This window comes from Lotus japonicus, chromosome 1 (genome assembly GCF_012489685.1).
Source record: "Lotus japonicus ecotype B-129 chromosome 1, LjGifu_v1.2".
NCBI lineage: Eukaryota > Viridiplantae > Streptophyta > Magnoliopsida > Fabales > Fabaceae > Lotus > Lotus japonicus.
In genome coordinates, this window is record NC_080041.1 from 91276349 (window position 1) to 91302815 (window position 26467).

A 26467-nucleotide genomic window follows, 5' to 3' on the forward strand; every position below is an offset into this window, starting at 1 on the left:
CAAATTATAAGGTTAGTATTTGCAAATAATGACTATTCCAGTATACCCTTTAATATAAAAAGTAAACCTATAAAAAATGCGCTTTTTATCTATGAAACAATTCAGAGGATTAAATGCATCAATAAACATAACAAATACGTATTAACAAGTGCTTACAGACTTTAGATTGAGAGAACTTGAAAGCAATAACTGAACTAGGGCAAAAGCATATTTTGATATTCTCAGCACACAATGATGACAGCAGAAAATAGCCGGTTGCACCAATAGATTCCCTGATGAATAAGTGAAAGCATTAGCAAGCAAATAATGTCAAACGTTAGTTCAGTTAGTGCGGTGGCTCAATTCAGGGTTCACGAGATAGAGGTCTATTTGTTATTGTCAACCTTTCATCTCAAGACAGTATGGCCAGTAATTTTTTTTTGTTGATAAAAAGATAAATAAATCAAAAGGAAAGTATACATAAAGCGCTGGACTCGAAATACATGGATGGAACTTAGAAGCAGTTACTTACATGACTCCGTTTTTAAAGATCAAATTTCCAGTTAATAGGATAAGCTATCCTTTACAGTCAGATTTCAAGGCAATCCCTGATTCCCTGCTCAAACTTGTCAAGAGAAGATATTGTATCTGATACAGCATCACCTAACTTTTTTCTGAAGAAAAAAGAGTGAATTCAGAGGCAAGTCATCGATTTCATGATCTAGGTAATAAGAGACAGAATAATAGATCAGAGCATCCCAATTATAACAAACAGCAATAACCGTCTAACTGATAAACCTTCCACTCCTAACCTAACAATTTAGAAAGAGAGAAACAAAATTGGACATGACAAGCAATTAAATCAAGAGGAAAAACAAATATATAAATCCACATCTGTGTTTAGACTAAGTTGTGACAAACACAAAAACAGTCCCTATACTTAAAGAAGGATAGTATCTTTCCGATGTACCAAAAAAAAAGAAGGATAGTGACACTGTTCTAATTGAATCCATATATATAGATCATTCAAAACACTTACAAACAAGAAAATGAAGCCCTCAAAACTTACAGTCTAAAATGCAAGAACATGTGAATAGACCAATAAATCTTGAAAAAGGTTTCACTTATAAATCCAACATACTGAGGATTCCAGCAGCTTGACTTCAGCTTTTCAGAAATTCAGCACTTTTGAAACACACTTTATCTATCAGCCCCCCTCATTTTTGTACATTAAGACAAATAAAAAAAGTTAAAGTCCATTGGTTGATACAGTGTGACATTTAATACGATTTCAGCTCTTAGAAGTTGGGTTAGGCCTAATTCTATCCCAAAAGCTAGCTCATTAGTGAGGATTTTCTTCCCATTTATTAGGACTTACGCTCAACAATAATGAAGTAATATGAAGATTACACATTCGTAGTGCATACCAACTTTTTTTAGGGGCGGGGGCAGTTCAACTAAGAGTTTTCTTTTAAAATATAATGGTCTTCCCCCATATTCCTCTGAGCTACTATCGAAAAAGACACCTACCTATCTGATGCAAGTTGAATGTTAGTTTCGCTTGCCAACCCACTGATAGATGTGAAAGATCTGCATGATGAGAAGCAATATGGGAAAGAAGAATTAACCATCAGATGTGCTCAAATTATGTAGTTGAAATGCACTTTGGCATCAAAATAGTATTAAAAGGGAGTAAAAAAGGAAAAACAGAATGCAGATAATGCATTCGGTATTGTAGTGCATGAAGATAGCATTTAGCAGTATTCTAGAACTTCTGTACTATAGATGTTATCCTTACAGGAACATAACTCCACCAGATTACCGTAAATTTATCTAAAATAATTAAATCATCTTGGCACTACATTGCACTTCAAAGTTCAAACTGTTTTCATTACAAAGAAGTGCCAATAGAACAGCATGGACACCAAGAATTGGCTATAGATAGTAAATACAATGGACCAAAAACAATTGTTTTGGGATCAGCCAGTTTCTTTAGATGTGAATTAAAAATTAAACTAGTCAAGTTGAAATCAATGATTTGCGTAGTATATCTGAAGTAGGTATACAGTATACTCAAAGAACGCAGATGCATGCTACATCTTTTAAGTACTTGGTATGGAACCATAGGGACTCAAAATTAATAATCAGTGTGGAGAAGGATTTGAGGGACACTAGTTGATGCAGTAGGTAAAGAAAATAGATTCTGGAAAGTAAATACCTTATAAGATCATCTAACATAACCTCCGCTTTCAACTTCACAGAATCTTTATTTCCAAGCAAGGATGCTGCATTCTTCACAACCAACCGAAACGTGCACACCTGCACACAACAAAAGACAGCATCTGAAATTTCCTTTGTACTTGAGCTAGCATGCTTCTTAGGAAAAGGTGGATGAAGAGGAATAAAACATCCATAAAAAAATCTTCTCCCACTAATTAAATTTTATCACCATCAATAAAAAAAAACATTTATCATACATAAATGAAGCAATTATTACAAAGTTACATAGGTACTTTTTAAGCAAAATTTAATTAGTGAAACAAATAAATGAGACATAATTTGAGGACAGAAGATTTTCAACCTCTTAAACAGATAACAGTGTTGCTCAAAATGAAATCTCTAGTGTCTAGCATGAAACCTATCAATCGCTATTTGATACCGAAAAAATCCAATTACTTCAGTAATAATTATATCAACGAGTATGAATCACCAGCACATTGAGCCTGCAAGCATTTGATAATAGATATTCAATGTCTGACATGGTTTTCTAAAATCCAATTTTCCTGTTACAGTAATCGACATATATTTAGATTGTGCGAGGGACTAACCTCGACTCCGGTATTGGCTTGGAAAGCGACGAAAGAATTTCTGTCCTGTGGAACGCAATCCCTAGCAGCAGATGTGAAGAGTTGCTGAATTTTCTGCAAATCCTCATCGGTGAAAGCTGCGTCGGTTTCCGCTGCAAAATGAAAACCCTAATGAGAAATGAAGCAACGATGTGAACGCAGAGAGAAAAGAGAGGGAAGAAGTGGTACTGACTACTGAGCAAGAGATAGGCAGAGCGAAGGGTTTCCCGGGAAGCATCGACTGGGGCCAGTAGAAACTTGGAGGCCTTCTTCTTCTGCTCTTTGAGCCAGTCCTTTGGTCCTGCTGCGAATCAATTTCAGGGATTAGGGTTTGACAGAAAGTAAGCAGTGACAACAAAAGGAAAGATGGAAGAAGAGTGGTGGCGCGTGCGTACAGATGCCAAATTCGAAGGCGTAGGCAGGTGCAGAGAGGGTGAGAATGGAAAGCAGAGCAATGTCTCTGCGACTGTGAGAGAGAATCGGAGAGAGGTTGCGTTTTGGAGGGAAGGAAGCGTGCGCGGTGGTGAGTGTGGATAAGAAAATCCCTGAGAAATGAGTAACTGTAGCGGGCAACGGCATTGTTAATTGCTTTGCTTTGCGTTTCGCTCACCTGCTTGCTTGCCTTGCGTGTCTGTTTCAAGGTTTGTTTGTTTGGAGTTTTTAAGAAAAAAAAAAAAGCTTAATCCTCAAATTAGTCCATGTCTTTGTCTCGCCGTCTGAACCAGGTCCCTGATCGAAAATATTTGTGGAATCAATCCCTATCTTTAAAAAACGTATGGAGCCCGTCCTCGCCAGAGCTCGGAGCTCCGGCGAGTGATGATATGGCCCACTGACTGGTTTAATGAGGCTTACGTGGAATTTAAAAATAAAAAAAAAAACTTTTTTCACATCAGAAATTTAAATTAAATTAACAAAAATAAAAGAAATTAACAAAATTAACCCTAATTTTATTAACAAATCCAAATTCTCCCCAATCCCCCTCCCAAATTAACCCAAAAAATGAAAAGGCCTCAATCCTATTTTTTGAACCCTAAATTTCATCTTCATGTTTGATTCCTACAACAGCCAACAAATCGACCAGGGCCGTTCATACTTGAACGTCTTCCTTCTCTCATCAGTTCTTGCTACTGCTTCTTGAGTTAATTTGGATCTGGTGGCTTGCTTGAACATAGAACTTGGGTTGTGGAAGGGGAAGGGGAGAAGAAGAGGTGATGGCCTCCTCATATCTGGGTTTTCGTTGGGGTTCAAGTGAGGCTTCTCTCGGTTGAAACTAGACCTGTAATTGAGATGAAATGGGTTTGGGTCTCGTGGAGGTTGGGGTGTCCGGTGCTGGTTCGATTTGGGTTTTGGGTCACATGAAGGTTGGGGTGGGGTTTCTTAGTTGTTGAGTTTCTGGGTGGTGGTGGTTACGTTTTCTGGTGGGGCTCGGTGTCATCCTTTTGCTCGCGCGGTGGAGGAGTTTCTGCACCTCACCAATACCTGCAACATTCCAGATCTGAGAACGTGAGAGAGATGAGATAAATGTGACGGAATTTCCATGAAATTACTCTCCTTGGTTTTTCTTTTCATGGGTCATTTGAAGAAGAAGAAGGATGAGGAGATGATGTAGGCAAGGAATGGCAGACTCAAGGAAGATCAAGGGCTATGTTTCTGGAAAATTTTGGGGATGAGTTTCAGAAAATGAGGGATTAGTGAATCTGATTTTTCTGTAAATTTTTTTGTTGTTTTTAATTATAGTTATAATTTTTAGTTTAATGAATTTGTGTTTTTTACTTTAATCAATTTATGGTGGGAAATTGGGTTTTCTAATTAATTTTGGGTTTTTTTTATTTTCATGTGTAATTTTTATTTTTATTTTAAATTCCACGTAAGCCACATTAACACAGTCAGCATGCTACCTCATCACTCGCCGGAGCTCCGGGCTCCGGCGAGGACTGGCTCCATACGTTTTTGAAAGTTAGGGATTGATTCCACAAATTTTTCCGATCAGGGACCTGATTCAGACGGCGAGACAAAGACAGGGACTAATTTGAGGATTAAGCCAAAAAAAAATGAGAGAAGATAAAACAAAATGAGAATAAGACAAGATAAAAAAAAAGGGTTAATCATCCCTGTCTTTGTCTCGCCGTCTGAAATTAGTCCCTCCCCGGAAAATTTACAAATCTGGGTCCTCTCGTTTGTAATAAGTCTGGAGCAGGTCCTCGCCGGAGCTCCGGCGAGTGATGAATAGGCATGCTGACTGGATAAATGAGGCCGACGTGTCAAGGAAAAAAAAATTAAAAAAATACAAATCAGTTTTATTTAATTAATAGTCCCTAATTAACCCTAAAACCTAACTAATCCCAATTAACTTACTAAAAACTAACTAATCCTAATTAACTTACTAAAAACTAACTAATCCTAATTAACTTAACAAAACTAACCATAATTTAATTAACAAAAACAAATTAACCCCAAAATAAAAAAACTCCAATTCCCCCAAATTCCCAATCAAATTAGGGTGGTTCTTTTTCTTCTCATCCCTTGATTTCATAACTCAAACTCTTCTTCATCTCAATGATCATCTTCACCATACGAATTCATCATCATCTCCAGCCCACTGCATCACCACAAGGAGAATAGCTTCGCCGCACGTTCTGTTTATGGTCGTCGAAGAAGGACCCAGACTTGGAATCGGCGTTGTCACGCAACCGGCGGCGGGTGGTGAAGAACCAGATCAAGAACATCATCCCCCGCTACCCTAACAATGAGATCCCCATCGAATCCCTCCGGAAGAAGTCAAAACCCTCGATCTCCAAGGCAAAGCCCTCAACTGGGTTTCCACCTCGATCTGGTTCGTCAATGGTGGGGATTTGGATTCGTGTTCTTCATCTTCTGCCTTTCTTCTTCATCTCGTTCATGAAGGTATGAAAAACGATAGAAAGGGGGGTTTGAATAGCGCTTTCAATCTAAAACTTTTCCCACTTGAGACTTTAACAAATCTCTTCAAACACCGAAGATAAAAGTGCTAAGATAAGAGTTGAGGAAAGCACACAATGATTTTATCCTAGTTCTCTTGATAAATCCCTCAAGCTAATCAGATCCACCCGTTAAGGTGATTTCTTCCTTCTTAGAATGAAGACAATCCACTAATTAGAGTTTGTTACAACTGCACTTGCAACCTGCAAAGTGACTAACAATACAATGACTTAGCTATCACTAAGATTCACTCTCTTAGTCTTCTCAAGGATCTGACCAACCTTGGTCTCCTTAAGGAAAAACAAACAACTGTTTGAAAGTTTGGGTTTACAAAGAATTGCTTCTCAGAAAGTTAAGGTAAACACAATAAGTACAGTTTGAAGAAAGATTGCTAAGAGAATATTTGAATATCGCGTGAGCTTTAACAAAGTTTCTTAGGCGGCATCTTTCATCTTCAGCCTCTTTATATACTCCAAAGATTAGGGTTTAGACGTTTGCATGGAATGCTACCGTTGGAGGGCAGATCTGGGTTTTTCAGGTTCTGCTGTGGCTGAATATGTTGGGTAAGGTCGTCAGGAATAGTACAGTTGCTTTTGTACTTTGGATAGCGACTTGACCTTTAACTTCGATGACTTCTGATCAGAGTGACGCTTCATGTTGGAACTTGTGAAGCTTGGTGATCAGAGTCAGAGGGAAGCTTGGATCCTCTGACCTTTGTACCTTCTGCTTCTGGACTCAGAGGAGAAATACTTGGTCTTCAGAGCCAGCTTACTTTTGGACTTCAGAGTCTTCACTTCTCAGCTTCTAGACCTTTAGAGCTTCTGGACCTTCAGAGCCTCTGGACCTTCAGAGTTTCTGGTCTTTAGAGCTTCTGGACCTTCAGAGCTTCTGGTCTTTCAGAACTTCAAGTGAATTGAATCCATATCAGAGCTTCACTATCTTTAGATCTTCTGAAGCTTATTCTACAGTTCAGATTGAACATAGTGAGTGCGAAAGCGTTGCGGAGGTTACTCTTTGAGCATAGTGCTTCCGATTTATGTGTCATTAGATCAGAGTCAGAGCTTATCATTAAAACACTCAGAAAACAACGTTAGAGTACCATAATTGTTCATACACAAAGTTAACATGTAATCATCAAAACATAGAGTTTTACTACTTGATCTTACAGTTCACTCCTCCATTGTGTGCGGTTTGCATGTTGATTTGGGGTTTTCCTCAATCTGGGTCGATCCGAGTTCCTGTTTTCCTTTCCTAGTTCTGTTGCTACTGAGTTTCTTAGCCACCACCGCTACATCTAAGTTTCTTAGCCACCACCAACACTTCTGGGTTTGAACGAAGGGGCTTGTTTTTCTGGGTTTGTTTTCAGGCTTTGTGTTTCTGGGTTCTGGTTATGATGTTGAAGACCAGGGGAATTTTTTTTCTATAAGTGATGTAGTTCGTAACATTGAGGTTTTGAGGCAGCTTGGCCTACATTCCATTTCCCTGTTGGTAACCAATTTTCTAGTGTAGCATTCACCAAGCATTTGTGATTTGTTGAGGAGGCTGTCATGATAGTGAATGAAATTGGGCTTGATCCTATGGAGATGAATTTTTTTTTGGCGCTTGAAGTAGTATCAAAGATTGATAAAGCAACATGAAAATAAAAGAAGACTTTGAAGATAATGAGCTTCTTGATGAATGTATCTGTCTCTCGGCTTTCAAAAGGTATCTCAGTATATGTTGATGTCAAAAAAGAATATTTTGAAGATAATGAGCTTCTTGATGAAGGAAGGTTTTGCCCTATAAGATATTGCTAGAAGCCTTGGAATTTTGATGCGCAGCTTGGATGAATTAGGGATTTAGAATTGGGGTTAATTTGGGGGGAGGAAATTGTTTTTTTAATTAACTTGGGGTTAATCTTGTTAATTGATTTTATTTTTGTTAATTAAATTAAAATTTCTTATGTGTAATTTATTTTTTATTTTTCATTTATTTCTAAAATCCATGTCAGCCTCATTTATCCAGTCAGCATGCATATTCACTCGCCGGAGCTCCGGGCTCCGGCGAGGACCTGCTCCAAACAAATTGCAAACGAGGGGACCCAGATTTGTAAATTTTCTGGGGAGGGACTAATTTCAGACGGCGAGACAAAGATAGAGACCTATTAAATGATTAACCCTAAAAAAATGCAGCATTTTAAATTTATTTGGATTAAGAGGTAAAAATAAAAAGAGTGAAAGTCATTTGAGTTTTTTTTCCTAAAGAAAAGTCATTTGAGTTTGATGAAAATGTAATGCAAAATAAAATAGTTTAAACTTATTTCACTTTAAAGCTTCTTGAATTGTTTCATGTCACATCAGTTTTTTTTGTTACATCCGGAAGATAAAACAAAACTAACTTAGAACATCCTAACACAGCAGGGGCACTATATCTGCCGGAGGTAGTCGCCAAATCTTCGCAACGAGCTCTGGTTGCAAAACTAGCTAAAGCATCTGCAACGACATTCCGATCCCGAGAGATGTGACCCACTGAAACCTCTCAGTTTCTGTGAAGCAGCTCGCGGACCTGGTGAATATACTCACGCTGCCAATATGGATCCCCATCGTGACCACCCATCACCAAATCAACCAGCTCCAACCAATCACAATGACAAATCACCTTACGGTACGTCTCCCACTCCCCATAACAAGCTACAAGCCTTCATGGAGTGCACGAAGCTCGGCTGTGAGCACGTCTCCCACTCCCCATAACACAGCAAACCCCGTTAACCAGCGTCCATCTCGATCTCTCAACACACCACCTCCACCAATTTCATGAGAGCCATGAATCCTGCTACCATCCGTGCACAGCTCGACCATACCTGCGTCTAGTGCTTCATTCTCTGGTATCTCTGTCCCTACCACATGTCTTAACCGTCCCCACCGCTTGAACTCCACCACCGCCACCAATATCTTCCGTAAAACTACCTCCATAGGCCACGAATGGCTTTCAAATACCTTGTTGTTCCGCCATGTCCACAACAACCACATAATTGCACAGGAGAATGCGTGATTAGCATGTTGGAGATGCCCCGCCAGCCATGCTCGAAAGCTCAAAGAATCTGGCATACGTGGCAGGAACGAACGGAAGTGGTTTCAAATCTGTCGGGCTACCACACATGTACGTAAGGTGTGCTCTCCATCCTCGACAAGTGCACCGCAAGAGGGACATGACTCGTCAACTGTGAGATTGCACATTTTCCTGCGCTGGTTAGTGGGTAGGGCTAACCTTCTCTGGAGCTCTGCATCGCCAGACCAGCTTCCACAGGCGCGACGGTGGCTGGTCATTCTCTGTCGACAACATGTAAGCATACACAACCGTATAGCGTCCATCGTTCTCTCCGTGCCACAATATCTCACATCAGTTTAAACAGTTATTTATTATTTTACGTTACTGAAATTCAAAAGAAAACTAACAACATGTATAAAAAATTATTGTTTGTTTACTACCCTCCTTTTCATCATGTATGTGTATTAGTAGAATTTAAGTTACATTTACATCACAACAATTTCTTAAGGAACTTGAGCTAATAGGTGTGTGTTTTTTAATTTATATACAATTGTACACTTATTTATAGAATATGTGACTTCTTTAAGTCATACTTGTGTTACTTTGATAGTGAGGGGGGAGAAAGAAGGCAAGAGGAGCATGGTCCTTAGCAGCACGGGTAGCACTCCTTCCGCGGAGGATGTGTGCGGTTCATGTTAATCGGCGTCAATGGCAATGGAAAGTGGCGGTATCAAGAAAGAGAACAATGGTGAAGGCTAAAAAAGGGGTTCACAGTGAATACAATGTGATTTTCGTGGTGCGGATTAGCTTGGGAGAGGATGGTTCTGGCCGAGGTTGGTTTATAATGAGAGCAAATAAGGCTTCACGCAGTGGAGAAGAGTGTCACGACCTCAAAATTTCAGTGACTTCAGCCATCGTACATCTCAAAATAAATACTGACCTAATGTGGTTGCAATGAGAGTGTTGTTGGGGATATGAATGACATATGCATAAGAAGAAAGACAACAAGTTTCCCTTTGTGATGGAGTGTCCAGGAGAGGAATAAGGCAACAAAATAGAGAATTGTCGTGGCCAGAGTAGAGATGACATTGATAAACCACAATAGCCGATGAGGCAATGTAGGTTTTGGTTGGGCGATGATTGTGTGAGAGGACAAGGATGAAGTGGGGATGGAAGATGAGAGACATAAACATTTTAGTATTTTTATTATTTCATTCACGGGTTTCAATACAACTTTCTATAGTGTGTCACAATAGTTTATATAAATTTGACTGTCGTCGGAGCCAAAACCCAAGTTTTACCTTATTCACTAGCAATCAAGAACTCATAAGTTTTTTCTTTATGTCGTTGACGGATGTCTCCATCTGTTCGAGAAACTGTAATTGTCTCTCCCATCAAATGATTCCACCAGTTAAGGAAACTATAGTTCTCCCTTATGGATGTAAGGATCTAGTATGCTTACCAATATACCAAATTAACCGAAACAAACAATCAAATTATTTTTAATAATTGATGCATCCAAATAAAATAAAATTGGTTTTAGTTCCTGTATTTCTCAATTTAATTGAAATAAATCCTAATCACCATATTCGTTATTTTGGAAATCTTTTAAATAGAGGTTCGTCTTCTAAGGTTTGTGGCGGCTTCTTGCGTGACCATCATGGAACTTGGATACTTTTTTTTTTTTTTATATTTTTGAGGGATCTTGAGATGTTTATCTAGCTGAGCTTTTGGCTGTTATCCACAACCTCTCTTTGACGTGGCGCACTAATGCTGAAAAGTTGTTTGCGAGATGAACTACCTTACGAGTCAAGTTTCACTCAACCTTCATGCTTGTGCAACCTACATAGCAGAAGCGCGAGTGCTGATCCAACAAGAGTCAAAGCTCACCTTCCAACGTCCCAATGAAGCGAAACAAACCTGCAAATGTACTTAGACCCCGTTTGGAAGAGCTTATTTGAGCTTATCTGATAGCATAAGCTCTTATGCAGTGTTTGAGAGAGCTTATGCAAACAACTTATAACCTACCATAAGCTGTTTTGAGCTTATTTTCATAAGCTATTCAGGATAGCTTATGAAAAAGGGCTTATGCTTATATATAGCTTATTTTCAATTTATTTCAATAAATATTTTAAAGTAGCTTATGTCATAAACACTTATGACCATAAACGCTTAATTAAGCTGTGTTTCCAAACGAAGCCTTATTATAATCGGATTAAATAATAAATCGAGTTTAAAAACATGGGGAACTCCTCGAACAAAATAAGTCCTTCACATGTTGGATAATGGCTAGGCCATTTTCCTCTTGATTTGATGTTGTTTTTAGTTTCTAATATAAAATAAATAAATTACATTTACACATTTTAGACCTTAGTAATTAGAGCTTTGTTTTTCTATTTATTTTGACTCTCTCATATTGTATTACCTAATGTCATGTCTCTGGTCAATCTTTATCATTATACTTTTTTAAAAAATAATGATATATAACCAAGTGGGTTGGTGTAATGGTTCATCACTTCATCCTTTAAGCAAGTGGTTGAGGGGTTTGAATCCCAACTCTTGCGAATAGAAAAGACTCATTGCCAGCCCCCTACCACTTAGTGCGCTGACCGTGGGGCGAGAGATTAGTCTCACAGCTGTCGGCTGTGGGGATACCTTGGTCAAGACAAAAAAAAATAATGATATATACAAATTATAATTAGGGTTAAGCATCATATTGGTCCCTGTCTTTGTGTCACCGTCTGATCTAAGTCCCTCCCCGGAAAAAGTATGGTTTTTGGTCCTCATGTTTGAAATTTGTTTGGAGCAGATCCTCGCCGGCGAGTGCTTGAGTGACATGCTGACCGTGCATACTTAAGTGACATGGATTAAAAAAAAAAAATTACAACTCAGATTTTTAAACATGATTAACCTTTTCTAATTACAACCCCTAATCTAATCAACTAAATTAACTTTCCTCCCCAAACTTAACCCAATTCACCCAAATCCCCATCTCATCCAAAATTAAATTAAGCTGTTGTTGATCCCCACTTGAAGATGCATCCAAGCTCGCGACGGAGAAGCGATACTGGTTCAGCGCCATATCTGTGTTCGCAGCGGAGAAGCTCGAGTCCTGCAATAGCTATGGCCTATGGGGTCGGCACGACTTAGCAATCCTAGGTATTGCCTTGAAAGCTTGTGATTGCCATCTTGCACTCTGAGTTTTCTGCCCTACGTTCTGCTGCACTTTTGTTCTGAATTGGGCAGCAAGCGTTGGTCTTTTATTCTCGGTGCTTCCTGTGTTCTTTGGCCTTTTCTCTGGTTTTCAACTATGCAAGGTGGAAGACTCTTGGGTGTTCTAGCTATGTCCTTGTGCTGTGAAGTTCTGTTAGCAGACAAATCAATTTTGTTAGTGTGTGAGGTGGCTGCCTTGTTTCAGCTTAGGCCCTCGATTGTGTTTTTGTTTGAAAGGAATGCTAGGTGGTAGTTAGCTTTTTCAGAGGTTTTCTGTTCTGCTTGTTTGTGTTCTGTTTCCTCTGATTTCTTTTTCCCCCTTCTTTTTTCCCCTTTGTACATGGATTGGAATACTCATAGTATTCCCCTTAATACATTTGGCTTATCAAAAAAAAAAGGGTCGGCACGGCGTGGTGCTCCGGCATGTGTGGCCTGGGTTTTAGTATGGTGGTGACTGCACAGAAAGGGATTTGAGAAAGTTGTACAGTACTGCACATGGAGGTCCGATCTGTTATGGGTTGTTAAATTTTTCTGGGTTACGGGTTCAATGTTCAATACTTGGTGCATTGTCTTTCTTCGATCTCGTTTTTTCTGCATATGGAGGAAGAAGAACAGCTTAATTTGATTTTGGATGAGATGGGGATTTGGGTGAATTGGGTTAAGTTTGGGGAGGAAAGTTAATTTAGTTGATTAGATTAGGGGTTGTAATTAGAAAAGGTTAATCATGTTTAAAAATCTGAGTTGTAATTTTTTTTTTAATCCATGTCACTTAAGTATGCACGGTCAGCATGTCACTCAAGCACTCGCCGGCGAGGATCTGCTCCAAACAAATTTCAAACATGAGAACCAAAAACCATACTGTTTTTTGGGGAGGGACTTAGATCAGACGGCGACACAAAGATAAGGACCAATATGATGCTTAACCCTTTATAATTATAGAAAACAACTAAGTGATATTTAAAAGCAATATTAGTTTTTAGAAATGTTGTAACTATCATTTATAATTATTAAAAAGCAAATAACCATTTTAGCATACAATAATATAGATTTCAAATTTTATATAAAGAATGAGAATCAAATTTTTTAAATAATCACTTTAAAGATTGATTTTAAATAAAAATTCAAAACCTATGATAGGGAAATGTCGCACATGCGTATTTTCCTTGTCAACTTTCATGACTCTGGAGAGTTTTCATCCATAAAACTAGAAGCTAAGAAATTGCTGAAAAGTATCAAAGCATCCTTGTCAATTTTGATCAGGGTAAATAGCCAAGTTGGTCCCTGAAAGTGTCAAGCGATGTCAAGTTGGTCCCTAAACTTTAAAAATCAATTCCACAGTCCCTGAAAGTGGTAAACGTCGGTCAATTTAGTCCCGACGTTAAAAACATAATAAAAGTTAACAGAAGAAGCTGAGTTGGCAAGTTATATGCCAATTGGAAAATCTTTCAACTTTCAATTTAATCCCTAGTTGAAAAGTCAATATTATCTCTCCAATATCCCTATCACTTTGGTCCTTCTCCCTTCTCCCAAGCCCACCACCTTCTTCCTCTCCTCCACCACCACCACAACCACCCTTCCCCCGCCCCTCTCTTCCTCCCACCTCTCCCACCACCGTTCCACCATCAACCCCTACCACAACCACCCTTCCCTTGACCATCATTTGCTACTAATTTGTCATCTTTTCCAGAAAATTTCGAAAGGTATTGAGCAGGGTAGTACTTCTTTGCCACATAACTGTACTGAAATACAAATAAAATTATGAGGATAAAGTACTGAAATAGGTTACATAGAACATCAAAACTTATAAAGTGCTTATAAAGTGCTTTCAAGGTAAGAGTAATCTATTATTAGGAGCATACCCATGAAACAACAAAAATGGAAGTCCATTGATGATGGTATGCAAAATGTGTTATTAGGAGCATACCCATGGTTTCTTCGAAGGGAGAAGTATAAATTTGGCCAGGAAAAATTAGTGAAGTGACTACAAGTGACGGAGCATAGCAAAGCATGTTGTACTCCATGAGAGACAATTCGGCAATATACTTTGTGCAGCTCTCTAGTAGTAGTGAAGGAACCAGAGGAGTGCAAATAAAGTCAATCACAATATTAGCCCCTGCCTTGAAAGAGAATTCACGCAAATCACCAAAGTAAGTCTAGGAAAATTTAATAGTATGAGGATGTAAAAGACTGCTTGCTACTGTTTCTGTTTTCCACTCTCAGAATTGATGGCATATTCATATATATCACATCTAGTTTTGCAGATAGATGGCAATTTGGGGAACACCACCTTGGAATTTTGGAGCAATTTGGGGATTCCTCAACTTCACTACTTGAAACCATAACTTCCCGACTAACACTTGGAATTTCCCCTGCATTCTCATAAGTTAAAGCACCACCATCATGCTTCCCATCAAATTTTTTATATCCATTGAAAACATCACTTGAAACTAACACGCCATTCCCTTGAGCCTTTCTCCAGCTGCAAATACGAAAGTTCTCAAATTTGTTTAATTGGGTTGAAGAGAATCACAAAAAAACACATACTCAACGCAGAAATTGAACATGGCATAAGGAAAAGGGAAGGTTTTTGTCAAGGGAAAAGAGAAGAATGGCGCAGCGACCAAATGAATCATTGAGTTGCAGTAGCTTTTCAGGATTGCAGCGCTTTCGGAACCCTCTACAACACCTCACTGCTCTTCACATTGTCATAAAAAAACCATGCTTTCTGAATCCGAAACCGCTCCAATGGCGAGAGACATCAACAACCACTAATCAAGACAGAGAGGAGAGATGGAGGTAGTGGGGGAAGAGGAAGAGGAAGAGGGAGGTCAGAGGTGGAGGAGGGACCATTCTGACCTAGGGACTAAATTGAAGGATTCATTTTTGGGTCAAACATCCAATGTGGAAATGCCAGATGGGCATATAACGTGCCAACTCAGCATCTCCCGTTAACGTTTATTACGTTTTTAACGTCGGGGACTAACTTGACCGATGATTGCCACTTTCGGGGACCGCGGGATGGATTTTCAAAGTTTAGGGACCAACTTGACACCGCTTGACACTTTCAGGGACCAACTTGGCTATTTACCCATTTTGATCACAATAAATATCCATCCAATTAAATAAACCAAAATGTTATAGCTTAGCCTTACATCACACCACCTTCACGTGGGATAAAAATAATGCAAGCTGGACATAGAAAATGAAAAGAGTTGGAATCAATCATCTGATTCGGATTGCTGAAACTCACTAGTTAGTTCGTATTGGCAAAGCAGCACACAAAAATTGTGGATGAGCGCTGCTGCTTCTACCTATTATCCAATCCACCACGCCAAAGCAGAACCAGAAAATACAAAAGCACATACCACGTGTCACACCATCCTCTTCTCTAATTTCCTTCCCCCGCATTGCAAACTGCAAAGTACAAAAGCCTTCGTTTCCGCAAATTGCAATTATCAAATGAAAAAATGGAAAAAAAAAAATAATAGAGAATAAACGGTGAGAGTGGGAGGGAGGGAACAAATAGGTGGGTCTTGTGGAAAGGGGTATTAATTCCTTCCCCTCGAAACCCCAATTCTTAGATAGGATAGGTATAAACCACCAAACCTTTTGGTTCCAATTCCAATTAGGCACACAAAAGTGGCAAATGCTATGCTATGTTATGGTGGTGAGTGAGTGAGTGGTGTGGTGAAGTTGCATTTCCAACTTAAATACTACATTTGCGAATTGCGATTGCGCTTCACACCAAGCAGCAATAGCAGAAGAATCTGATTCTCTCATCACACCATTCGCACTCTCCACTTGTATCACTTCAATCACTATCATCACCATCATGCCTATTTAATAACTGCACGATGCGAATTCCGAAGAGGCCTCTCTCATTCCCTCTCTCTCATTTCTCTCCTCACCTCTCTCCTTCTCGTTTGTCTTTCCGCCGTTCGTTCTCCTCCCCAATCTGCTCCAAACCTCCTCGATTTCTCGCTCACGCTACTTCTCCAGGTTCGTTTTTCTCTGCTTTCGACTCAACTGAACTGGATTCCTTGTGCTCTAAGCTTATTGAATTCGTTATGCGATGATGCTGTTGTTGCCATGCATTCTTGCACAGTTGCACATGTGCTGTTCGATTTTTTTCCAGTGTTTATTTGTTGTAGAGTGAGTTTACATAGGAGATATGGATTGGTGGAAAATAGACGAATAGTGGATTCTAGGAACTGGATTACTCTTGTTAATCCAGAAATTGAATTTTTAGGTGTTTCTTGGAGACGTGCATTGTGTGCTATGATTCTTTTACAACCAAGCTGTGCCTCGTTTGTTTTTTCAGTCTTCAAAATTTCTTTTGCTATGAATTAATTGGTGAGAGTAATTAAGGTTTTAGGGTTGGTTGCCTCATCAAATGTGTGTTGAATCATGCAATTCGTCTCCCCGTTATTGGTCCGAAAGATTGAACTAGGTTACTTAATGGTTTCAGTTTTCTGCGTGTGTCTGCGGGGTTCACATGGCAGTTTTACTGCTATGAAACCCCTAATTGTTTCTCTTTCGGTCTGAACACTAATTACAGATCAACTCAGTGACATTATCAAGAGTTTGGACACATGTCATATTATCCTGTCTTTTAGGAGATAGTATTTTGGAAGTCATGGAACTCGATCGAATTTTACTGAAAACAGGGAACACGTTAAATCAGTGTGTTCTCAAATATCCGCCATGGTGCCGCCACGGCGGAATCTCATGGCATGTTTTTGGCTCTCTGCCATGGCCGATATCCCGCCATACTCCATCATCCACCATCATTATTTGTCAAATATTGCGGGTTTACTCTTTGGCTCTCCGCCATTAACAACATTGGCTTAAATTCAATATTATGCATTTACAGTGATTGGTTGTTATCTTTAACAATGTGATTACCGGTTATTACCATTGTATAATTTTTTTGTCATGGATTAAATCTATCAGGAGCTAATCAGTTGCGCGCTCAAATGGATGGAAACCATGGAATTGGGGTTCATGACCCGAGATCAGTGGATTTGCCTGGCAGTCATAGTCGCGAACGGCCACGTGTATGGTCATCATCTCCTGAACATGGGTGTAAAGCTGATATAGGCAAACAGATATTTTGTAACCGGTCATTGAATATGAAGAACATCGTTGCTGTCGGATTTGACATGGATTATACTCTGGCACAATACATGCCCGAAACTTTTGAATCTCTTGCTTATCAAGGCACAATTAAAAAGCTGGTTCATGATTTGGGATACCCTTCTGAGGTTTGTCCAATCAGCCTAATAGCACTTCTTACCGTATTTGGTTACTTTGTCTTTTTTTCATGCAGTATTTATGATTGAAGTGCAGGTGTAATATGTGTGTGTGTGTGTGTTTTGTAGGGTTAGTAACTTCCTCTCGGTTCACTTTGTTAAAGAAATTTATTTATTTGTATATTCTTTTCGTGTTTACTCAGTAGTTTGGCTAAAAACCTTCATCTGTTCTGCAGTTACTGAATTGGTCCTTTAACCCGAAGTACATGGTTAGGGGTCTGGTTCTCGACAAAAAAAGAGGCAACATCTTGAAGGTGAAGACTGGATAAATGTTTGCTTTCCACCACTTTCATACTGGAAAAACATATATTAGCCCAATTGATGAAAAACCAACTTAACTTTTTCTCTGTTTGATTGTGGGAATGCTGGCTGTATGTATTTAGATGGATCGTCACAAGTATGTGAAAGTCGCCTATCATGGATTTAAAGAGTTGTCAAAAGAAGATAAAGTTGGAACCTATGGAAATACTTTACTACGTGATTCTTTTGATGAGCCAGACTATGCTCTGATTGATACACTCTTTTCACTTGCGGAAGCCTACTTGTTTGCTCAACTGGTAGATTTTAAGGATGGCAATCCTGGAAAGATTCCAGAGGGTGTTGAGTGAGTCTCATTCTTGCTTGCTCATGTACTTTCTTTTTGACAATTAATATATTTTATTTTCAATAGAATGATGGTCATGATATCAAAAGAAATTTGTAACTCTTACATGAACATTAATTGAATCTCCTACTTTTCTCTCGCCTTTTGACTTCTTCCTGTCCCATGGTTTATGTTTTTCCCTCGTCTTACATTTGTGCAATTTGTCTTAAACTAAATAGTACAGTTCCTTTTGATATCAACAAAATAGTGAAACTTAAGCAATCTTTGGTTTTATTCTTTTAAGTGGGAGGCAGTCTTTGTAAGCTTTTGATAGAAATTTAGTACATTATCAGTTAATGATAAATTACCTTTCAAGCAGATTTGGCTTCTTTTTAGGTCTGAAGTCTGAACATACCTAGAATACCATCATAAATGTTGACTTCAGCTGCATCCTATTAGGGCTTTAAATGGTTAAGGTGATTTGCTGCTAATCCTGTGTATACAAAGTACAGAACATTAGTTTTAGCTGTTGCTAGCTTTTTCTCCCCCAAATATTGGAAAACGGTTGTTGGTTGTAAGAGAGAAATGAATAAATATTCTATATATCTGTACAGAAACTGTCAAACAGCCAGTAAATAACTACATATGAGTGTTTCATTATACATGTAATCTTTATGGATTGTCCCTCCAGTTATGCTCGCATGTACAAGGATGTTCGAGCTGCGGTTGATTTGTGCCACCGAGATGGAACATTGAAGCAAATGGTTGTTAAAGATCCTAAAAGGTATGAATACAAAGTCACTACCCTATCAAAGTGAGAAATGGACAAACAATTATTATGCTAGCAATGTGATATCGTACTGCGAGTAATAACTGCTTTTTTTTTTGGTCAAAATTGTGTTCTTAAATAAAATATCATCTATGAATTGTAGTTGAAAATTTCTAACTTTGTTATTTTTCTATTTAAATTTTATCTATCAGGTATATTAATGAAGACCTCTCGATAGTTCCCATGCTTGAAATGCTCAGAGAATCTGGACGTGCCACATTTTTAGTGACAAATAGGTACATGTGAATTTTCTATGTACGCATAGGATTAAAAAAGTTATCATTAAATAGTCAAACCATCTTGCGGTTATTAATTATTGATTGAATTGAACAATCAAATGTGTATGTTTAAAGTTTAAAGACATGTCAACAGTACTTTTAAAATTTCAAACGCATAATGCCAATTGCCAAAAGGGAATTTATTACATGTTGTACGATCCATAACGTTTGAAAATAGCAAGGCAGACTGAGTTGCTTTGTGTTGCAAGATTATAAGATAAGGATTAAAAAATCCTTTAAATTTATTGTGAATTGATTATATAGAAGATATTGCAATGGGTCGGTTGTCTCAAGAAGAAAAAATAAAACTATTTTGTTTCCTTCTCTACGGATGTTTTAACTAAGATCTTCATACTTTCACATGTCATATGCAGTTTATGGGACTACACAAACATTGTCATGAATTACCTCTGTGGATACAGTGCGGTAGATGGCAGTAACAATTTTAACTGGCTTCAATACTTTGATGTTGTTATCACTGGCAGGTCATTTTCTTCTCCTGGCATCTTTACCTAGTTATATCTATTTGGCTTCATTATTCTGCATAATTTGAATTTTACCCTATAGTCCTTGGATTCCTATAATGAAATTATGTTACAAGGAATTAAGGGGCTTTCCAGCTGTTTAGTTAGTCCTAGTGTTGTTAAGTGAATTGCATGTGCAATTTGCTTTAGCCAGACTAATACATTCCTTCCTCCCTCTGATGACACATCATTTATATCTCATTTTATAGACCTGATAATTGATAGGAAACGTCCAAGCGGTGTGTTTTTAATCTGGAAAATTAACTTTTAGGGTTTCTGACCGCATGCAATAATATTATAGTAATTTATAGATTCCATCTAACCTGTTTAAGTGCACTATCCAACAGTGCAAAGCCAGGATTTTTTCACGAGGAAAATCGTGCCAACCTATTTGAGGTTGTTCCTGAGACTGGAATGCTACTCAATACAGATAATGGCTCTCCTATGGCTCAGGTTAGCTCAATAGAACACATCCTTTTATTCTTTACTTTATACATCAAGTTTTGTTGTTTTCATTTTATTTTATTTTTGAAAGGTGGGTAACATCTCAGCGAGGTCATTCGTAGAAGCCAAGAATCATGCTTGTCAAGTTTTCCAGGTATACTTTTATAAATTTTAATTTGAATTTTGGAAAATGATTTGAATTTAAGGTTGTTTTAGTGCTAAGTCTGTTTTAGATATATGTTTGATAGCTCAGTGTTGCAGTATATATGTATTGATTATGAGCATCTGTTGCAGGGAGGCAGTGTTGGTCATCTGCATAAACTGCTATCCATCGAATCGAGTTCACAGGTAATATTTTTCTCTTATGACTTTATACACATTGATAACAAAAACAAATGGTGGTAAGTTGCATCATGGTGTTTCTGGTTTGAAGAGCTGATTATTTTAAGGTAGTTGTTGCTTTAGGAATTCAAGTACTTGAGGGTCGTTGCTATTATGAAGCTTCGTGTAAAAATATGAGTGCTTTATGTGTAGGTTCTGTATGTTGGAGATCACATTTATGGAGATATACTACGCAGCAAAAAGGTTCTTGGTAAATCATCTTAATCCTTCTAACGATTCTATCAAAATATATTTTTCATTCTAATTCTCCCTACCAGTAAATTTTGCTGATACCTGTGGAATTAATTAGTCCAGTTGATGCTTGTGTATGCATAGAAACCCCGAACCCAAAATATTAACTCGTTTCGAAGTTTATATATTTGTGGGTTCTCCTTTTAGTAACTTAAAACTGTTGTTTTGCAATGTGCTGAACGAGCAGGATGGAGAACAATGCTTGTAATCCCAGAGCTTGAGAAGGAGGTTGAACTCCTCTGGGAAACCAGGGATACCCGTAAGGTGCTTGTTAATTTTATTAACTATAATTAGTATTATTTTTTATGGCAAGGCTTGGCTTTATAAAACATAAAAAAAAATGACAGTTTCAAGTCATGCATAAAATAGTTTATGTGGGCTTCTGACACTTTTTAATGACATGCTTTTGCATTCTTCATTATACTCCTTCTCAATAATCACCTGACAAGCTAGTTGCATTTAGGAAGATTTTTACAGGAATATTCTTGTGCAGGAACTTCAATTCTTGAGGAGTGAGCGTGATCGGATTGAGGATGAAATACATCATATGAAGTGGTCTCTCAAGTTAGTGCATCTTTGGACCTCTCGTATAAGTCCTGCCTTGTTATCTGTCTGCATTATGATAGAGTAGTGTGCCGTTTTTCAGATTCAAGAATCCAGACGCTGATGCCAAGCAGAAGTTATCTTCAGAACTTGATAAATTGGAGGTTTGGGCTTTAAATCCGTTCCCATGTTATCCATGGAAGTTCAATTTCAGACATTTGATAATTGGCTAGTTTTTTCACAGCTTGAAAGAGAGAGAGTACGATTAAGTCACCAAGATGCACAAAGAAAACTACATCAGAAGGTAGAAAGTTCACCTTTAGCCTTTTAAATTATCTTGTAGTTCTCTTTCTACTAGTTTCGTACAGTTACAATAATGCACATTGTACACGAGATTTGATTGTTAGTAACACATCAATGCAGTTTCACGAGCCATGGGGGCAGCTTATGAAAACTGGTTATCAGAATTCTCGCTTTGCTCATCAGGTAAAATATGACTTTGGTGGTTTAGGTTTTTATGCTCCCATTCTCCTACTTGTATACAACAGGAAATTGTACTTACAGTTATATCTTCCTAATTGGAGTGGCTGCTAGGGCAATTTACTTGTGCTATGCAAATAGCATACTAACCTTCGCAAAATTACTCTTCACAAGGTTGGATTGCATGCACATATATCACAAATCAAGAAGTTGTTAAAATCTTATCCGATGTCTTTACTAATAACGGTTACAAATATGCATTTTATCTTCTAAAGCAACTTAGAGTAGCAAAATTCTACAATATAATACCTGTGCGCAAAACAAATATTAGCAAATCTATGCATCTTAATATAGCAATTTCAGGAAGAAAGCACTAAAAACGATGGATGCTTTTTTGTTCCTAAATCATAATATTGAATTGATCCCATTAAGTGATAATTATTTTAACAAACTTATGTGTTGATGCATGGTGCAGGTTGAGAGATTTGCTTGCCTTTATACCAGCCAAGTATCTAACCTGGCCTTGTACTCTCCAGACAAATATTACAGACCCAGTGAAGATTTTATGCAGCATGAATTTGGCATTCTGGCTTTTGAGCCAGAGAAAATGGAAGTTTAGGAATTCGGGGCAGCATTCCTTTGGGTTGGAAAGCTGAATCCTGCTGTCAAGTGTTCCTGGTTCCTATCTTCTTTTTGTTTTGTCCCCCTCCCCTCCCCTCAGATAGCTCGCTTTAGTGATTAAAAGCGCTTAAATGATATTTCAAACGTCTGCTACAGGGGGAAAAAGATACCAGATAGCTTGTTTACAGAATTTAAAAAGGGCTAGTATGCTACTTAGTAGCAATTACAGCAATTACAGAATTTAAGTTTCTTCTCTGAATACACTTTCAGATGTTGAGTTAGAATGCAATTGGAATTGTGTATATGAGTTTACATTGATGTATTCACCAATTTTTCTGATAAATCGTCAACATTTTTTATTCTATATTTCCTCCGTGATTAAAAATAATGAGAAATAATAATGTGCTGAAATATTTGACCCTGGTTTGATGATTGGATTGGGATAACTAAACATGGATTTGGAACTCCCCCGACCCCTGCTTCGTGCTTCGTTGTTGGACTTTACTATTGAATATTTAGTGTCACTAGTGGGAACTCTAGTAGAGAAATTTCATCCAACTTAGTTGACAGTGCTCTTGACACTGCTCGAAGGCCTCTTCAAGGCACTAGGAGCTATCTCATCAAGATTGTGGCTTTGAGTAATCACACACTCATGCTCCTAGATGATTCTAGGGGAAGAGTATGCATGAAAAATCCTCTTATAAAGTACCCTTCATCGAAAGGCACACCAGTACACCTGTTTGCAACATCAAACCCGAATACCTAAGTTCTCTCTCAAAGATCCGCTGCACCTACTACAACTGCTTATTGGGTATTCACGAAAAGGCATTAACTGTAAAAGCTAACAAATGTACCGATATGACAACACAATAACTCATGTTTACCTCTACCTCTAGGTCAAAGTATTGGAGCGCCCAATTGTTCATGAATAAAATGAGACATTGAACGTCTAAAACATACCGACATGACAACACAATAACCTACGTTTACCTGGGCCTCTGGGTCAAAGTATTAGAGCACCCAATTGTCCATGGATAAAACGAGACATCGGAGAATAAGAGAGAGGGAGAGCACCCCATAAGAAAAGAATAAAGACAAATGTTTGCGAGTAGTTATTTGATTTTCTAAAATTAAAGAGAAAAGAGAAGCTCACCCAAACATGCTATATAAAATGGAAATGATATAGCTTGTCATTTGAGGAGAATATATAACAAAAATGACATCCAATAAAATAGGTAATAGAGTGGTAGAATTTATTTCATTTCATGTAGTTGAACTTTTCATCCGCATATATCTTGTGTTTCGAACTATCAGCTCAAACCAGAATACAACAGCTGGAAGAATTTGATCATGTTTCAGATACTTGATGAGTTGATGTGATCTGAAGTTAGAAAGGGTGCTTAGATCTGTCTTAGCAGAAAATAGAAAGAAAAGTTTGAGTTACGAAATTTATCAGCTTAACCAAAATTGATCAATGGCCTGAAGGCATATACTATTTCTAAAGACATTCTATCAGCAAATACTCGATAAAGTTCCCACCACCATGACAATTATGTGGGCTGCTTCTACACACGGTACCTCAGTTACTGTTTCCATGTAAAATACAAAATTACCCTTTTAATTTAAAATTACTCTTGTTGGCTCTCCGGCGAGCCATACTGCCGGCTTGATCCAGGTTGCTGACTATCCCCACCATTTATCCATCTCCTCTCCCTTGGAACCTGCCATCACACTACATCTACCACCGTCATCAACATCAAATCCATGTCATGTGGATCCATCATATTAGTGTTAAATACCTTCCTTCATTTGCTTTATTAATCAGCAACACTCACTCACTCAACCACCGCCATGTCTACTCGCCGCGGCGGCGGAGGCGACGACGCCGTTAGATCCACCACCAGGTCCGTCACTCCTCCCTCCACCTCTCCCAAACTCCCTACTCTCTCAACCTCCACCGAAAAGGAGAACAACCCTCGCAACCCGACCCAGAAATCCGTCATCAAACCCGTCGGGCCTTGCTCCCCAGCCCCTCCGACGTCCGCCAAACCCGCCAGGTCTCCGTGGGCCGGGCGGCCAAGGAACCGGCCCACCTAAAGCGGCGCGGTGATCTAATTAGTAAACCAGCGGAGAAACCCAACAGATCTGAACAAGGATCTGGCAAAGTGGAAGAAGAGGAAGAAGTGGATCTGATTAGTAAATCACTTGAAGAATTCGGATCTGCCATGTGATCCCTGCCCACCCCAACTCCATTGTCATTCTGCTCACTTTTAGTATTTTAATAACTTAAAGTTTGATTTTTTAATGGCTGAAATCTGATTGTTTTGGTTCTTATTGGAAGAAAATTAATTAAAGTTCAGATTTTTTTTAATCATTCATACGCAGAGATCATTTATTTTGTTTAATTGAATCAACCCCAAATCAAATAACAACAATATCAACATCATCCAATTCTTAGATCTGAAAATTTTGGTGTTTTAAGATCTACAATGGAGGATATCTGGTTTTTTTGTATTTTGGTGGAGAAGAATAGAAGATGATGTGGTGGTTGTGGACTTGTGGAAGGGGAGATTTGGTGGCAGATCTGGATGTTTTGGTGGTAGATCTGGAATCCTTGTTGGCTCTGTTTTTGTGGTTCTGGTTGGGCTCAAAACAGAGGTTGAATGAGGCTGAGGAGAGGAGGGGCACGGTGTTGGGTCAGAGGAGCGGTGGAGGGGAAGGGGAGAGGAAGAAGGACGATCTGGTTATCCAAGTAGAACAGTTAGGAGAAATGGGGAAGATAAATCACGGGTGTTTTGGTCATTGCATAATTTTTGTATTTTAAATCTAAACCATTGAATATTGTAATATTATATCTAAGGGTTCTAATTAAATTGAAGCACCAACTGACCCACGGTAGATGAAACCAATGTGGCATAATATTAATGTCTGAAAGCTTCTCAGATTAATAAGTCAGCATTGGAATTTTTCTTGTAGTTTTCCCACTTTATGGCTTCTCATGTCCATCAATATTCCTCCAAAAACTTTGTGATTGCGGAAAGTATTGATTGAAACATGTTTGGAGTAGCAAAGTGCACGTAACATGTACAATAAAGACCAATGGCATCCAGAACAGAGGTAAAGGAAAGAACCTCACTAAGAAAATTGAGCACTAGTTTTAGACGATATTTGGAAAGCAAGAACAATCAAGTTTCCCCGATCAATGGTCTATAGTGGCAAATAAACATGGATGATAAGGATTCCAAATCTGTCATAACTTATATCTCTAAAGTTATATCCTTCCCTTAATTATATTATATGCCAAAGTTGAAGAGTTTGTTTCAGCAAATTATCAGTGCTGAAAAGGCATATTCAAAATTTCAAGATATAGCTGAAAGACAACTGTCTTATCCATGCTGATGTATGCTTGCAAGAGACTTGAAAGTAGTACTTAACATCTTAGTTCTCATAGAAGCAGGTTACAGGTAAAACAAGTCTAGTCTGACTAAACAAATTTTCTATTTTGCTGTTTCATAAGATAAGGTCCATTAGCCATTTGGAACTGCTAGAGCAATCTTATAGTATGTTTGGAAAATATTTTACAATTGATTCTAAACTCAAAATCAATTATGGGGAGAAGCTTATGAGTAGCTCCTGAGGGTCGGATTTGATTCTGAGGAAAAATAAGTCAATCCGAAGAGTTCCTTTGACTAATGGCTAAAAGCATCTTGGTTCATGGATAGCAATAACAACCTCTGTTTGATTACAAATACAAATAAATGCAATGGCCCCAATGCCAAGTTGAACTGGTAGTGGAGTGATCATAAAGCTTCTGAACTAGAAAGGAAAGGACCTCAGAGATAAATTCGGTGAGGATATGCGTGCATGATAAGGATTCTGAATATATCAGCATCACTTCACCCCTTGCTACAGCCCACATGGATCAAATAAAGTTGAAAAAGGTTCTTGGGGGGTTCTGTTTCAATACCTACTTCTACTTCAAAATTAGGGGTGTTTTTATGTTCAATACTTTCAGGGATATTGTTGTAATATAGTTCATTTGTATCTTTATATATGCTTGTAACATTGTAATCATAAATGCTTCTGAATTCTAATCAATAAGACATAACTATAGCTGCTCTGACCAATAAAACGTAACAATAAAACACTGTAACCCTAGATGCTTGTAACACTTCACGGCCTCACCCTTGTCTCCTT

At 38.3% G+C, this 26467-nt stretch overlaps 2 protein-coding genes across 3 annotated transcripts; one reads left to right on the plus strand and one right to left on the minus strand.

Annotated features, from left to right (window-relative positions):
• Positions 1-82: 82 nt before the first annotated feature.
• On the minus strand, positions 83-3467 carry LOC130727730 (uncharacterized). The gene is made up of 7 exons (XM_057578966.1): positions 3221-3467; positions 3019-3129; positions 2808-2938; positions 2198-2298; positions 1510-1569; positions 512-653; positions 83-272 (listed from the first exon to the last, which is right to left on the minus strand). The coding sequence occupies exons 1-6, from the start codon at positions 3402-3404 to the stop codon at positions 569-571; spliced, it is 672 nt and encodes a 223-aa protein (XP_057434949.1). The 5' UTR covers positions 3405-3467; the 3' UTR covers positions 83-272; positions 512-568.
• A 12046-nt stretch (positions 3468-15513) lies between these two features.
• Positions 15514-22636, plus strand: LOC130727731 (uncharacterized). 2 transcript variants are annotated; one of them, XM_057578967.1, is made up of 17 exons: positions 15514-16022; positions 16977-17287; positions 17512-17589; positions 17719-17939; positions 18610-18702; positions 18900-18983; positions 19400-19510; positions 19897-20002; positions 20085-20147; positions 20288-20341; positions 20528-20585; positions 20814-20890; positions 21120-21190; positions 21258-21333; positions 21414-21473; positions 21593-21655; positions 22125-22636. In XM_057578967.1, the coding sequence occupies exons 1-17, from the start codon at positions 15878-15880 to the stop codon at positions 22266-22268; spliced, it is 1815 nt and encodes a 604-aa protein (XP_057434950.1). In that variant the 5' UTR covers positions 15514-15877; the 3' UTR covers positions 22269-22636. The 2 variants fall into 2 exon arrangements, with proteins under 2 accessions (XP_057434950.1, XP_057434951.1); XM_057578968.1 differs by having other exon boundaries at positions 21273-21333.
• Positions 22637-26467: the final 3831 nt, after the last annotated feature.

What these genes read in the sequence shown, in the direction of transcription:
- LOC130727730 (XM_057578966.1), bottom strand. Translation starts at nt 3,404, where the DNA reads ATGCCGTTGCCCGCTACAGTTACTCATTTCTCAGGGATTTTCTTATCC. An exon ending in AAGCCAATACCGGAGTCGAG is followed by an intron (nt 2,299 to 2,807) that starts GTTAGTCCCTCG and finishes TGTTGTGTGCAG; the next exon opens with GTGTGCACGTTTCGGTTGGT. An exon ending in ATGTTAGATGATCTTATAAG is followed by an intron (nt 1,570 to 2,197) that starts GTATTTACTTTC and finishes CTCATCATGCAG; the next exon opens with ATCTTTCACATCTATCAGTG.
- LOC130727731 (XM_057578967.1), top strand. Translation starts at nt 15,878, where the DNA reads ATGCGAATTCCGAAGAGGCCTCTCTCATTCCCTCTCTCTCATTTCTCT. An exon ending in AAAGAGGCAACATCTTGAAG is followed by an intron (nt 17,590 to 17,718) that starts GTGAAGACTGGA and finishes GTATGTATTTAG; the next exon opens with ATGGATCGTCACAAGTATGT. An exon ending in ACATTTTTAGTGACAAATAG is followed by an intron (nt 18,984 to 19,399) that starts GTACATGTGAAT and finishes TGTCATATGCAG; the next exon opens with TTTATGGGACTACACAAACA.